Genomic DNA, 15,275 nt, shown 5'->3' with positions numbered 1-15,275 from the left:
ACAACGAAATAAGACCTGCAGTTACTAGGGTCTGAATTTGCCCAATCATTTTTAAGGATGCTTTTTATTTACATAGACTTTGTTACTTGTATTGATTATAACAAAGTACACATCACAATGTTTTCCAGGCCTACTAGAATAGTAGCTTCTGTTACCACTGACATCAAATGGATCATATTATTTGGATTACAAAGAGTGTCCTAATTTCCACCCCTCTCCCTCACTTCTCAAAGTGAATACTGGCAATAAAATCATTCAGAGATCTCACTCATATTTATAGTCACCATATATCTACTTCCATACAGAGAGCTCACTGTATGTAAGCATAACATAAATTTATATCACGTAGGACATATTCCTTATATTTTTGTTTTCACTGTTGGCTGCAAGAAAACTTAATTCTCTACTAGTGGTCAATGAAGAAAAAATAAAAGGCCACTCTTATAATTGAAAGCATAAAGTCAGTATCTGCTCTAAGATAACAGAGTGTTGTGATCTTGCAGGTCATCACTTTTCAGAATGTTTATTTCTCTCGGAAGACAAGATAGCCTTTAAGAAAAATTAAGATTAAAAAAATGGCAAAATGTGTAATAAAGTACATTAGTGAAACCAGAATCAAAGACTGGATATAAGAGGAATTTCTGCACGGATTCTAGGAAAAAAAATTTAGACCAAGAGTACTCGGTGGCAGATTACTGGAGTAACAGATCACTGATGTTCAAGTTTCTGTCTAAACTTCACAATAATGCCTGGCAGAGCAAATACTCTATAAATTTGTTAAGATATAAATGTAAGGATAAATAATTGTGTGATTGGGTGGGTTTTTTTAGAGCAAAAGTTGGAGATCATCATGGTTTCTTCAGGGGTCACTAAGTATTCTACCATGACAGTTACTTATAATGCTTATTTTATAAGGACTGAAAAAATGAGGCTAAACAAAAAAATGAAACAAAATTCTGTCTTAAAAATGTGAATGTGGGGTTGTTACACTATAGGTTTAAAAGAAGAGAAATTTACCTAATGTTTTTTAAATGTCAGCATATAGGATAATTTTGAGAATAGAAATATAAATAAGTGTAGAACTACACACAAGAACAAGTGTGCAAACCTATTTTCTAGCAGATTTCTTGTGCCCACACAGACCCACAGGGTAAGAGGAGGGTAAAGCATTACTAAAGCAGGCTACATACTGCTGTCCATGCATTTCTGTTGCACCGGGCACAAAGCCATCCATCACAGATCTCATGAGAAGGGATACCATAACAACCTAGAAATAAGAATACGAATCCACATATTAGGTCACTCATATCTTTAAAATACTACATACGTGAACAACAAAATAAAACTACATTAGCCACCTACTATACTATTTGGTACTTCCACTGGCAGAACAAAACATAAGCAAGCCTGTCTCAAAGATAATTTTGATTCTCATTCTTCATAATTCCCAAGAATTAGTCCCCCAAAAATAGGAGAATGTGGGTCTAAACACTGATCTTCAACTGAATGTGCAATCATGAAATTTCTAAACTATTCGAGTCTTTGACTCACATATAAACATTCCAAAAAATGTTCCAATTCATGAAGCAAAGTTTGGGAAAGTGCTAAAATAATACAATAAACAATTTTTGACATATTAGTTTCTTTAATTAATGAAATTTCAAATTACATTTCAAAAATTAAATCTAATTAGCTATCATTTCAGTGACATGGCAAAGGTTGCAAAACTAAAGATTAGTATTAAAGAGATAGTCTCAATTTGGTTTGTCTAGCGCTGAATGCCTGGCCTTCAAATAACTAAGAAGATGACTGGGTACAAATACGTGTAGCATCTACATATCATCAAGAAACATGTTGTCTTGACTTCTCAAAATAAGAGTTTTACATGATTTAAAGGATATAGTTCTAATATCAACTATTGGTACTCTCTGAGATAAGAACAGAAAATAACAAATGCCTATCATAGTTAGCCAAGTCCATCAGATACTCAGAACACACATGTTCATGAAAAAAACAATGGTTAAAATGTGTAGCTACTGCACTGAAGAACCAATACTGACTCCCTAGTTTTAGTAGTCTGGTACATTCTGAAGTACACAGTACTATAAATATTGTGTGGGTATGTCTAATTGCTATCAATATAACAAAAAGATGTATTATATTTCAGGTAGATGATGTCCAAATCACTCAAGGAAGTCAACAGACTATTTCAAGTCTACTGAAATATTTTAAACTATTATAGCTCTGGGGTAAATATAGATGATGATAATTATGTTATAAATCATACAAACTACACTGCCATATCCATTGAGAGACAGACAGATCACATAAGCACATTAATAGAATAAGTGACTGACTAAAATCTAGAGTAATAAAATGCTTTAAAATAGAGTTGTATTACATAACAAATCTCTTTTACATATTCTATAAGATTTGATGGCAGGCTATGTTTATATTTACCACTGTTCACCTGTGTAAAGATAACAAACTGAGATAGATAGAGAATTTAACCATCTCCTGGGAATAAATTATTGTGATGACTGTCCACCCCAAGAAACAAGAGAGATTTCAACAGTTTTAGCACAAACAAAACTTTAACTTGGTACAACAGCAACTCTCCAAATCACCAAGGAAATATTCATTTCTCACTAAAAAGCCACACACACAAAATAGTCATTAATCAACATCAGACATTTGTATTTACCTTTTACAAACTATATCTTAAAGTAAGGGCAATTCAAGCCTTTGAAAGGAGCTCCATGACAAAAGGACCTCAGCAGGACCACAAACAAAACCCAGAACTATTCCCTACTAGCACTGCACAAAAATGGAAACAAGAATGATTACACACGCATCCTTTACTAGAAGAAATGTGAGGAAAGCTTATCTAATCATTAAGAATCAGACACTTCAGTGCAATAATTCGTAGGTCTCAAGGGGTAAGAAATAAGGCCTACATGAAATATTAAGGGCCAGAGACTGATACATTAAAGATTTATTTACTTGCATGAACCCGTACACAGCACTTTGCACAGGAAATCAGAAGACTTGTTCCATCCTCTTCAAGGAAGGCATTGGGTGGAGAATATTCTATATTTTCTTCACTATAAATAAAACACATCTCTGGAATGAGGGGCTTAGTCTTTCCTCCCAATGCAATCACTTCATCTGATTTTGTCTCCCATCTAGAATCATTTTCTTCATTGCTGCTATCTGGCTGAAAAAAACAACAATTCCACATGAGTAGAAACAGAAACACACTCACCATTCATTCTGGTGACTCCCATGCATTCAAACCTGTACGCCCACTGCGTTCTAACTTTTATTCTTCTTCCAGTTCTCCTTAACCAAAGAATTAGCTTTCAACGCTCCTTCTCAGACTCACGTGCAAAAGCTAATCTACAATAATGAAGCTCCAGTGGCGCAATCGGTTAGCATGGTACTTATACATAATAACAAGAGAATAATTCTGCATACCTGCCCATACGAGAAGGTGATGAGCTGCTAGCACTGCCCTTCCAGACAGTACACAGAAAGCAGCAGTTCTTCTGATGCATTTTCCTTCCATCTTTATTTGCACTAGTTAATACCTGCTTTCATTTAGTGAAAAATACTAGCTAGTAATATTTGGAAGTGTTTTAATATGGGCAATAGCATTTAGAGAGGCATCAGAGATATTTACCTCACCACAAAGGCTATTTAAATAGCAAGAAACAGAACTGATAAATGTGATCAAATAAGAAAGGACCCTGTGTCAAATAAAGCTGTCATCTCTTACCAAAATACATGAAAAATGCTTAGTATTCATGTGGAACGATATGTAACACACCATTATTTTGAGAGATAATACATTATTTAAATTTACTGAATTAGTTGAATTTGCTATTATTGGAAAATACATAGGTAGATTATAATGTCAAAATGAGAATCAATTAAAAAATTCAAAATGCAGAAATTTAATGGCTAAATGAAATAATAACATTTGTCACTCACTAGTGCCCTACTAGAAAACATTTGGAAGAGGGGAAACCGCTTCTATTTATAATTTTCTAAAAATATGAAATATCACACATTTTCTTGATCTAAAACATCTGAACAGAAAGTTTACTATTACATAGAACTCTGAGAATTAAGTATTCTTGATTCTGTTGATGAAAATACGACAAAAATGTAATATTCATATTATGCTATAATACAGTACCTTAAAGCAGACCATGTAATTCCACCTGCACTAGCTTCCGGCAGATGTTTTCATCTGTTTGTAAAACTGTGACTCCCCTTGAGCTTAGACGCTGGTGGACATACAAGTGCTCATGACAAAAGCAGCCGCACAGACCCCTGACTGATGGAGCGCGGGCTAAACATTCATTTTGTACTTAGGGATGCCTGTGTCTTTGGCATGTCCCTCATGGGAAGATCAAGAGAAACATTAAAAATCTCATCAAGAGCAGACATTTAGACCTTTGGAGATTCACGTTTTCAAACATAAAACAGAACTAGATCTAACTTCTTATTTTATGTTTTCATTTTTTTAAGTTTTAAGTTTGTGTTTCCTGGTTTAAAAAAAAAAAAAAAAAAAGGAGCAGAGGGTTGGAATTGCTTCTTCCTTCAAATAAACTGGAGTATTAAAAAAAGATAAAATGTCCAAAAAATGGTTCCTAGAGAACATGTTGGAAATGTGTGTTGTTCTATGAAGGCCATTTGCTAACAAGTACTACCCCCTTCTTTTCTGATTGTGCAACAAACCTACAATGATTCAAAGGTGACTTCATGGAGGTACAGTCACATAAAGTACAACAAGGACAGAATGTGCTGACAGTCACACCCCCAATTACCTTGTAGTACGGCATAAGCAGGGTGCAAATGGCACAGTGTGGCTCCATTTTTGCTACAGTTGCATTATACTCCTGCTCAGCCACAAAGTTAGGAGACTTAGTCTGCCAAAGGTGGATGAGAGGCTTTGCCCAAGATTCTGTTTCTTCTACTTCCTCTTCTATTGATGCAACTTCAGGCAATTCTTAAAGAAGAGGGTATGAGAACACAATGAGCAGAGAACCAGGGTAAAGCAATTATCCTCTTTATATAAAAGAACCACATATGTCAAAATATCCATGATATTAATGTCAAACAGCAAGCTATTTTGTCTAATAATGCATCCTGAGATAAATGGATCAAAGCAAGTTGTGTTTCCATCCATCGAAGACCAGATCAGATGATCTGACCAGAAAACCAGCTTACCTTTGTCATCTTCCACCCCTGCCAGGAATCATTACATTGCTCCCTCCTTTCAATTTCATTATTTCTGCATTTCAAGCACTACTATGACGCTGCTCACGGTAAAATAAAGTCATGTGCATTAAGCCTGTCATTTAGTTATTAGGAAATTATCCAACTCCATTACAGCCTTATCAATATTTTATCTTTTCTCCTAACGTAGTACCTGGTTCAATAAAAGTTTATTACTGAGACTTCATTAATATTATTTTTGGGTTCAATAATCAATGACATTTACACAACAATTATAATGTCAAGCAATATGCTGGTAACACATGTATAAAAAAGTATATGAAAACAAAGGTAAGATTCTTTGCCTCCATTTATGATGAAATAATCTGCTACTAAAGATAAACTGGATACACATCAACTGCTCTACACTACACCATGTAAGACATGACATGAAAACTAAGAGTTCATAAATAAAAGACTGGAATTAAAGGTTAACCAGCAAATTTAAGTATCATTAAGTCCTGAATTCATAACCCAGCATGTCTTTTTTTTTTTAATTTTTATTTATGTGTGTGTGTGTGTGTGTGTGTGTGTGTGTGTGGCCAGCTCAGCCCACCATGGGGCGGGGCTGGCTGGCATGTTGTGCTGGGGGATTGAACCGTGGTCCCTTTGCTTTGTTAAGCTTGTTCTAAGTAGGTGCTTTAGACCACTGAGCCATCTCACCAGCCCCTACCCAGCATGTCTTACACATATTAAAGATGAAATTAAAAAGCAACTGGGTATGGTAACAAATGCATATACTCCCAATACCCTGGGAGGAGGCTAAAGTAGGAGGATCTCAATTTGAGTGCAGCCTGGGCAACTTAGTGAGACAATGTCTCAAAATAAAAAGGTTCAACCCCTGGTATCAAGCAGAAAGGAAAAATAACCATGGAAATGAAAACACATGGTGACTGCTTACTGGCTTCTAAATATAATTTTAGTGAACCACCTGCTTTATTCAAAAAGACTGAAAACACACAGCTCAGTGAGGCATTAATCCCTGGGATTGTTTATAAATTAATGTGAAGAATCCCCAAATCTTCCAATTACTACTGACGAGGATAAAGCAGCAGGGCTGAGGACAGTCCCCAGCAGTGTCCTGGAGTGCCAGGCTGCAGGCAGAGCTGAGCAGCCTCTCCAGTTCCCCTTTGACAGCTAGGCCTGGCACACAGCAACTCAGTCACACTGTGCTTTCTCGTGCTCAACAGTACCCTGGGAGAGTGCTCTGCTCTATACCTGTCTCAGGCCAAAAAACCTGAAGCTAGGGCCTTCCTCCATCAGCATGTGTTTTGCCGTCACTATAGAGTCCTGAATTTAAGAAAAAAAAAAGCAGCATCATGGCAGCAACCATGTACAACAGAAAGAAAAAAGTACTGGGAATAGAGAAAATTAACACTGGATACAAATGCTTTGATGCACAAGGACAGAAGAGATTAGCATGTGGAGGTTTACTTCCCCCCCACCCAATATTAAAATTGCAGGACTAGAGAGTTCAGCAGTCTGAGCACCTGCCAGCAAGTGCAAGGACCCAAGTCTGATCCCCGGTACTGCATGCTATGCTGGCCCTGCTCCAGGCTGACCCTGAAATCAGGCATGGTGGCACACGCCTGTAATCCCAGTGCTGAGGAGGCTGAGACAAGAGGATCACTATGAGTATGAACTGTGTAGTGAGACCCTGTATCAAAAAATTAAAATATGAACACACATTAATATCAAAAATGCAATGTGAAACTTTTTAAAATTTTAAAGTGATATGCTTCCTTGAATATTCTCTATTATATATATATATATATATGTATAAAATATCCACTCAATCATGTTATTTTCTTTTAATCTGTTTATAAAATTGAGGCTATAATCTTTTATCGGGACAATGAGTCAATTCTAAGTATGGTGATAGCTACTTAAATTTTAATAAAGCTTTAAATATTTTATAATGCTGAAATGCCCTCCACAAACTCTTCATTCTTCCCTGTCTCCAAAAACTCATGCCTGCCCTAGAGTCATGCTACTAATACAAGCACTAACTCTGACCCTGTTTTTTCCAGATTTATGACATCCATATGTAACTAGAAACCACAGCCCTCTAGGAATCCTCCTTCTGGGGAAGGATGAGCCAGGAGTCCCCTCAAAGTATCTCAATACTCTTATCACATCACATGATTCTAAAGATAAACTCCCATTTCAGTCATCAAACATCATTTTCCATTCTGCTTTCTGATTCTGTTCCATGTATTCACCTTTTACAAACATACCATTAATCTTCCAACACCTAGTAAAGTGGGATTTTTCTATTATGGCTTTCTTTTGTATGTTTCTGTGCAGTGTCTCACTACGCAGCTCGGACTCATAGTGATCTCCCTGATTTCTACCTCCCTAGTGCTGGGATTACAGGCATGCGCCACCATGCCCGGACTCCATCACCAGCTCAGCGCACCAGGATGGAACCCTGGCCCTAGCGCTTACCTAAGCACACACTTAGTCCTACTCCCTTCTACAACTGCAGTTGACTACTTGACTTCTAATGGCTTTTTTTTTTTTTTTTTTTTTTTTTTTTTTTTTTGGTGGAACCAGGGATTGAACTCAGGACCCTAAGCTTGCCAGGCAAGCACTTATTCTACTGAGCTATCTCCCTGGCCCCTAAATACTCCCCTGCTCCCCCCACCCCAGCACCAAGGATTAAACTCAGACCTCTAATGTTGTATAGGAACCACTTGTATTACATTTCTTGTTATATAGGTCTTGCTTTGTCTTGCTCTTAACAATCTAGCAGGAAAATATAAAAACAAGGTATAAAGTAAAGCCATATTAATAGGCTGAGCTGTGAAAGGCTCAAGTCAACTTCTGACATTGCCAGTCCTACAGATAACCCACTACTGTTATGGACTACTGGACTATATTGGATTCTTTTGCTGAATTCATGCACCTACAATATTGAAATGGCAATTGAATACCCATCTCTGACAAAACTAAAAAAAAAAAGGGATATAAATGAAGGATCATTTTGTATCTGTATATACAAAACAGGTTAGACATACAGCTACTTTCTCTAAATTCAACGAGAAGAAAGATTTGTACTAATACAGTGTTTGGACAGGATATCATGTCTGCGTCATGTACCATGAATAGCCACTATGAACACAACAATATTCAATGTATTAATTAATGAAACTTTCCTACTAATCAGTTTTGAAACTGTCTCATTGATATTTCTCAATAAAATTAATTAAAAAAAGGAACCACTTGTATATAATTACTTCACAATATGATGTTTCATAATAATCTATGTAAAGAAATTTTTATATTTCATAAGTTTTGGCAAGTTGGTCATCCATTTTTATTTTTTTCTTTTTTTCTTTGGCATATTAGGGAAAGGTCTACAGGGTATTCAGGGTCTCACTACTAGATCAGACTCATAGGGTTCTGCCTCTTTACAGCCTCCGAAGAGCTGGGATTACAGGCATGTGCCACCATGCCCAAACTCAATTGCCATCTCAGTGCACCACAGGAGCAGGGCCAGCACGGTAGGCCCAGGGATCGAACCCCCAACCCCTGCGCCTGCTTGCAGGTGCTTTAATGCGCTGAGCTATTTGGCCAGCCCTTCTATTTCTATTTTTGAAGATATTTTCCAATTTCCCTTTTAGTATCTTCTTTGATCCACTGTTTGCTTGGGAGCATACTATTTAATTTCCATTTATGTGAATTTTAAAAAATAACTATTACTTATTTCCAGTTTCATACCATAGCATCAGAAAAAAGGCTTGCAATACCTTCTACTTTCTCAAATTTATTCATATCTGTTTTGTGGCTAACATATAAACTGTTCTGGACAATGCTCTGTGTGTGCTTGAGAAAACTATGTATTGGGCCACTGTTGGATTAAATAGTCTTTGTATGTTTGTTACATTTCTCTTCATCCTGAAGAACTCCCTTTAACATCGCAAATAAGGCAGGCCTATTGATGACCAACTTCCACACTTCTGTTAATCGTCTTTCACTTCTGGAGAACTGCCATGTCAGGTACCGTATTCTTGGCTGTTGGTTTTGTTTTTGTTTCATGTCAGCACTTTAATATATCATCAGTGTCCTGTGTTCTGCAAGGATTCTCCTGAGAAATTCAGGTACTCTAATGAAAATTTCCAGGTATGTGACAAGGTGCTTTGCTGCTGTTTCTTTCAGAGTTCTCTGGCCTTTGACCTTTGAGAGCTTAATTAAAACACACAGCAGTACACATCTCATTATAGTTAATCTACTTGGGGTTCTCTGGATCTCATGAATTAAAACACTGATTTTCCTCTCTAGGATCAGGAAATTTTTGGCCATTTTTTTCTTTAAATAACCTTCCTGATACTTTCTCTTTTCTCTGCTCCTTCTGAGACACCCTTGATGGTGTTTCATAATTCTTGTTGACTTTTATCTTCGTCTACTTGTACCACAAAATACAAGATGGATCATTTAAAGAGAATAGAAAGAACTTTATTTTTTCATAGTTAGGGGTCCAAGAGGTCTAAAAGGCACTGGCAGGTTTCATATCTAACACAGGTCTATTTTTCATGAATAATGTGATCCAGTTATCCTTGTATGGTACAAAGAATGGAATGTTAAAAGTGAAGTCATTTCAAGTCCTTCTCTACGTAACTAATGCTGTCATGAGGACAAATGCCCCAGGAACTATTTCCTCTTTTAAGCATCGCCTGAAAATTACACTGAAGTTTCAAAATCTATTAGCCTTCTTCTCATCCCTTTTCTTTTCTATTCCTTTAAGTAACTGCAAATGATTTGGTCTCAAACTCACTGATTCTTCTGCTACATCAGATCTGCTGCAAAAGCACTTTATGGAACTTTTCTATACAGTCATTGTGTTTCTTAGCTCTACTTTGTATGGTTCCCTTTGTTTATGATTACTACTTCTTTGATGCAATAGTAATTTTATGTATTGTTTTCCTGATTAGTTGTCTATCTTAATTCTCTCATAGCTGAGATACTTAAGATTCTGACTTTTTTTGTGAAGCAGCATGGAAATCCCTATTCCTTTACAGTTGGCTATTGACTTTCTTTCCCTTAGTGGCACAATGATACTTCTGAATCTCCTAATCCTTGTGGCCATGATTGACATCTGTGTACCTGATAATAAGTAGTGACCTAGGCCAGTTTCACATATCAGATTTGCAAGGAAAGCCCAACATCAATCAGCCTATCAACAAATATGGGCAGACTGACTGCAAGTCTGCAGAAGGACCTGCTGTTGGCTCAGCAACAGACTCACCCAACATGAGTTTGTCAGACAGAGCTTACAGGATCAGCCCACTGAAGCAGTACTGGAATCTGGGTGTGATGGGCCATGCCATATCCTGTGTTCCAAAGAGTCAGTCTACAAGAATATATGCATATTTTTTTAATTTTGTTGCACATCCAGGTGCTATAATTTCCCACGTGGCTTCCTTAGTACTACTGCCAGTATTATCACCTATCAATAATCATTCAAATTGACCAGCAAGATAGCTCAGCAACCTAAAGCATCTGCTTAGGCAAGTGCAGGGCCCACAGCTCGATACCTAGCAACACATATGGCTTCAGCCCCGCCCCTAGGGTGGGCTGAGTCAGCCACAAAAAAAATAAATAAAATAATAATAAGAAGAAGAAGAATCACTCAAATTGATATAGTGCTAAGAGACAAGTGCTGGAGACCCTGTATCTTTTAGAATTCTGAAAGATTTAAACAGCCCACTGCAAGCCTGGGGAGAGTCACATGGAGAGAAAAAACATTTTCTCAAGCTTTCACAGAGAGCAAATTGGTCAAACAATGGCTGTGACTCATCCTCAGGTCAGACACTGACAAAAGAATGTACAAAAGGTGGTACAGAGCTACAGGATAAATCCTGAGAGTACTTGGCTGACCTTATCAGATACAAAAGTTACAATTCTGGGTAAATAGGTCTTGCCATATCTTGGTCTTAACCATCCAGTAGAAAAGTATAAACATGAGGTATATAAAGTAAATCCATATTAATACAATGAGCTGTAAAAGGCTCAAGTCAATAACTTCTGAGGATAACCCACTAATATTATAGACTGCTAGACAGTATTAGATGTTTAGTTGAATTCAAACACTTATAGTATTTAGATGCCAATAGAATATTCACCTCTGACAGGACAAAAAAATAAATAAATAAAATTTTTTAAAAAGAAAAAAAATGGAAATAGAAGCAGTCAATACTCTAATTAGTTTCGTCTCCTTTTTTTCAATTGCTTGTACTTTTTCTTTTCTTAATTTCTTATACATTGCTCCAGTTTTTTCTTCTTCCTATATCTGGTAATATGAATAGCTGGTTGTAAGACAATACCATGTATTACAACAAATACTGTGAAATCCATATTACTTTGTTAAGTAAAATTCTGTATGAGTTGTCAAAAATAATAAAAAAATATAAATATATAAATAAATAAACAGCCCACTGCAGCACAAGTGCTATATAGGTTCACCAACACTGCTCTATACACTGTCTATAATTTACTAAGAAGTTCCATTCCTGGAGAATATTCATAATTTGGATTCATTCATAATCTGACAAAATTCATAATCCTGTGAAAGTCCCCAACTTGAATATTTGTAAGTCAAGGACTAGGGCCAGGGAAACAGCTCAGCAAGTGTAAGTGCCTGCCTGGCAAGCACAATTTCCTGAGTTTGATCCCTGATACCACAAAAAAAAAAGTGTCATAGGCCAGGGACTTACTGTATCATCATTTTGATGTCTCCCATTATTTTTATAAAAATAAATATTAGCTTTTTATGCATCTATTATTGCTATGTTTTGGGGGCTTTTTATATAATTTGTACAGAGTCTCACTATGAGCTCGGACTCATAGTGATCCTCCTGTTTTCAACCTCCCTAGTGCTGGGATTTCAGGCATGCACCACCATGCCTGGTCTCAGTGGTCATCTCAGCGCACCCAGGGGTGGGGCCAGTGCAGCATGTGGGGTCCCAGATCAAACCTCAGTCCCTGCACTTGCCTACAGCCACTCAGTCCACTGAGCTAGCTCACTGGCCCTATTGCTACATTTAAATGACTTAATATGCTTCTGAACTTTTCCTGTTCAATTTCTGAGAAGTAAATCAACTAGATAAACACACAGAGAAAAAAGAAATTTCTTTGTGACCCCAAAATAAGATGATAAGAGTTTCTAAAACCAAAAGGACTGTGAATCAATTACATTTACATGTAGATCTTCATCCAAAAGTATTAGCATTACTGACAGTAGAGATCTGAAAAACTCTTCTGTTGACTGCTCCTGTACCCAAGCAAGAATTTCATAATCAGCTTCAATAACCAACCTGAGAATCTTAATCAAAAACAAAGTAAAGGGCCAGCAAGATAGCTCACTGGACTAAGCACCTGCTTAGGCAAGCACAATGAACAGGGTTTGATCCCCTGTACTGCATGCTGTGCTGGCCCCACCCCCAGGTGCTCTGAGCCAGGGAATGAGTCCGGATGTGGTGGCACACACCTGTGATTCCAGTGTTAGGAAGGCTGAAAATAGGAGGATCACTACCAGTCCAAGCTGTGTAGTGAGACCCTGTATCAAATACATTTAAAAATGGTTTTTTGGCAAGTTCTGTTAGAAAACACTACAAAACATAAAATGTCTATGCTGACTGCATGTATTTCTTTTTTTGCTTCCTTGATGAACCTCTCACTCCATAGCAGAAACTTGCAGAACTGTTACAAAAAATTTTAAAGCCTTATATCCCAAACTGCACAGTTAAGAAAAAAAAAAAAAAAAAAAAAAAAAAAAAAAACATAAAAGCAAACTCCACGCAGTTCCTTAAATCTGTACAAGCACTTTTGAATTCGCAAAATCAGGTTATAACACAGCTTCAGGCTCCACACTGTCAGCAACTTCATGCTAATAAGAAAAATTGAGCAATGGATTCAGCAGTCATCCTATAAAATAGAGTGAGCCCCAAAACTAATACTATTATGATAGCACAGATACTATCTTTGGTAAATGTATCAAAGTGACTGCCATACCAGCAGCAACTTCAATAGCTGTCTGAAATTATTTGGCATATCACTAAAATACAGTAAGTAATTTCATTTTATAACAGAATTTCATAAAAGAATAACAACTAAATTTCTGGATAAAGTACACAATAAAATGGAACTGTTGTTTTATACTTGTATTAAAAATATTCTTTCTGACAAATACCAAGGAAATCAAACATTGCTTCATACTCTGAGTACTTCTGAAAAAAATTTAAGAGGTCACAGGGAAGAGTAGAATTAGATGTGTACACAGAACTCAATAACAGTGCTAGAAGAATAATGAATTAAACCAAAGCTATTTTATTTTACCTGTGACATTTGAGCACTAAGAGACTAAATATTATGGCTGAACAATTACTCCTAAGTAAAATCAAAATAATTAGCCACTTGATGGAAACCCTGTAAACAACAGCCACAGGCACTTCCCCAGTGAGTCCTAAATGCATCTCTAAAAGCAGCCCCAGGCTTGCTAGTCCAATCATACCTGGCCTCTGTGCACGACCATAAACAATTCTCATGTTTAAAAGATCATGTCCAATTTCAAAAGGACCCGAGATCACTGATATTTAATTACCAGTCTAGGAGTCAGTGCTCACTTCTGATGCTGACCGAATGATTCCATCTCCTCCATCCTGGGGAGACTAAGAGTCACAGGGCAGTAGATGGACAGAAGAGGTCTGTAAGTTTGGAGCCCCAGGAAACCTAAAAACTTTCTCATTCTAAAGAGGTTAGGTTCATGGCAATTCATTTTGAGAATCTCTGGATATTCTGAGAATTTTTAAAAGACTTCAAATGTATTAATTTGCAGAGTTCCCACAAATAAATAAAATTTCTCAAAGGAAGACTAAAACCACATTGAGGTGATCTTAGAGATTGTACAGATACACAATTTTTAAAAAATGATTATTTACTTTTGGTTTTCTGTATAAGTCAATGTATAGTGCTTTCCATATAAAAGTGCACATCTAGCTTTCATAAGTAAAAAGTCATAACAAATACTTCAAAGTATTAGTTCAACTGATATAAAACTACTGTGAAGTAAGCATTCCTGTAATCTAATCTAACCTAAGAATACTTCATACATCCTGGAATCTTACTTTGGCTTGGATATAATCTAAAATTCAGTTACTCCTCCTACAAAATAATTACAATTAACTAACTTACAGGTTTCCAACAGATTATAGGAGATAGCAGGCACAGAGCTGAGACTCACTGGCATTTACAAGTTCTGGCTTCAACAGACAACGGTCTGCATCCCCCATGGAATTTCAGCATAATCTTTGCAAAGGTCATACAGAAAATTACTTAAAATGTATGCCCTAAATATTGAGCTCTTAGAATAACAATACAGATAGGCACAGTCAGATTCAGGCTAGGGAGACACAGAGTTATTGCCCACATATTTTCACCAAAAGATTTATCTCTTTCACATAGAAAGAAAAAATTATTTTCCCATTCACTTGCAAAAAAAACAGTTATTATTCATGGTAAGATTAATATCCTTTATAAAATATCCAAAAGAATGTGTCCTCAAGGAAACATGCAAATAAATCTTACCATGACCATATTAGGAGGCACTAGAAGGTTAAATTCAAGGATTAATCAACTATGAATATTTATATAAAATGTCATTATGTAAAAGAAACCCCCCCCCCCCAATATTTCAGCTTCTTAGTTGCCCAGGTAATAGTTCCAGTTCCGGTTGCTCCTGTCTCTTAGAAATGACTGGTCACGTGATGCGTCGCTGGTCACTATGATTCACATTGTTAAGAACCAATCCCCATTGACAAGTCACTCTACCTCTGTACTTCCTGCTTGCTTATCTCATTAAAGCCCTAGACCACCAAAGATCAGGACCTGACATTTTGGGAATTATCCCTATCAGTGCCATCAACATAAAATAAATCTATCTGTCTTTAACTCCTAGGTGTCATTTCAGTGTTTCTGCTTACTACTACAAC

The 15,275-nt window shown here is 36.7% G+C and overlaps 1 protein-coding gene across 5 annotated transcripts in view; it reads right to left on the bottom strand.

Moving 5' to 3' along the window:
- Kdm4c (lysine demethylase 4C) overlaps window positions 1-15,275 on the bottom strand; it is a 461,014-nt gene that overhangs the window by 211,343 nt on the left and 234,396 nt on the right. For all 5 annotated transcript variants that reach the window (XM_004631706.2, XM_023715829.1, XM_023715827.1 and 2 more), the window contains 3 exons: window positions 4,836-5,017; window positions 3,004-3,217; window positions 1,191-1,267 (listed from right to left, as the gene is read on the bottom strand). In XM_004631706.2, coding sequence (XP_004631763.1) covers window positions 1,191-1,267; window positions 3,004-3,217; window positions 4,836-5,017 — 473 coding nt within the window. The remainder of the gene's footprint in view (window positions 1-1,190; window positions 1,268-3,003; window positions 3,218-4,835; window positions 5,018-15,275) is intronic.

This window comes from Octodon degus, unplaced genomic scaffold (genome assembly GCF_000260255.1).
Source record: "Octodon degus isolate 3935 unplaced genomic scaffold, OctDeg1.0 scaffold00044, whole genome shotgun sequence".
In the NCBI taxonomy this organism is placed as follows: Eukaryota; Metazoa; Chordata; class Mammalia; order Rodentia; family Octodontidae; genus Octodon; species Octodon degus.
Note: the sequence above shows the minus strand (reverse complement) of the source record. Positions and strands in the feature narration are given on the sequence as shown.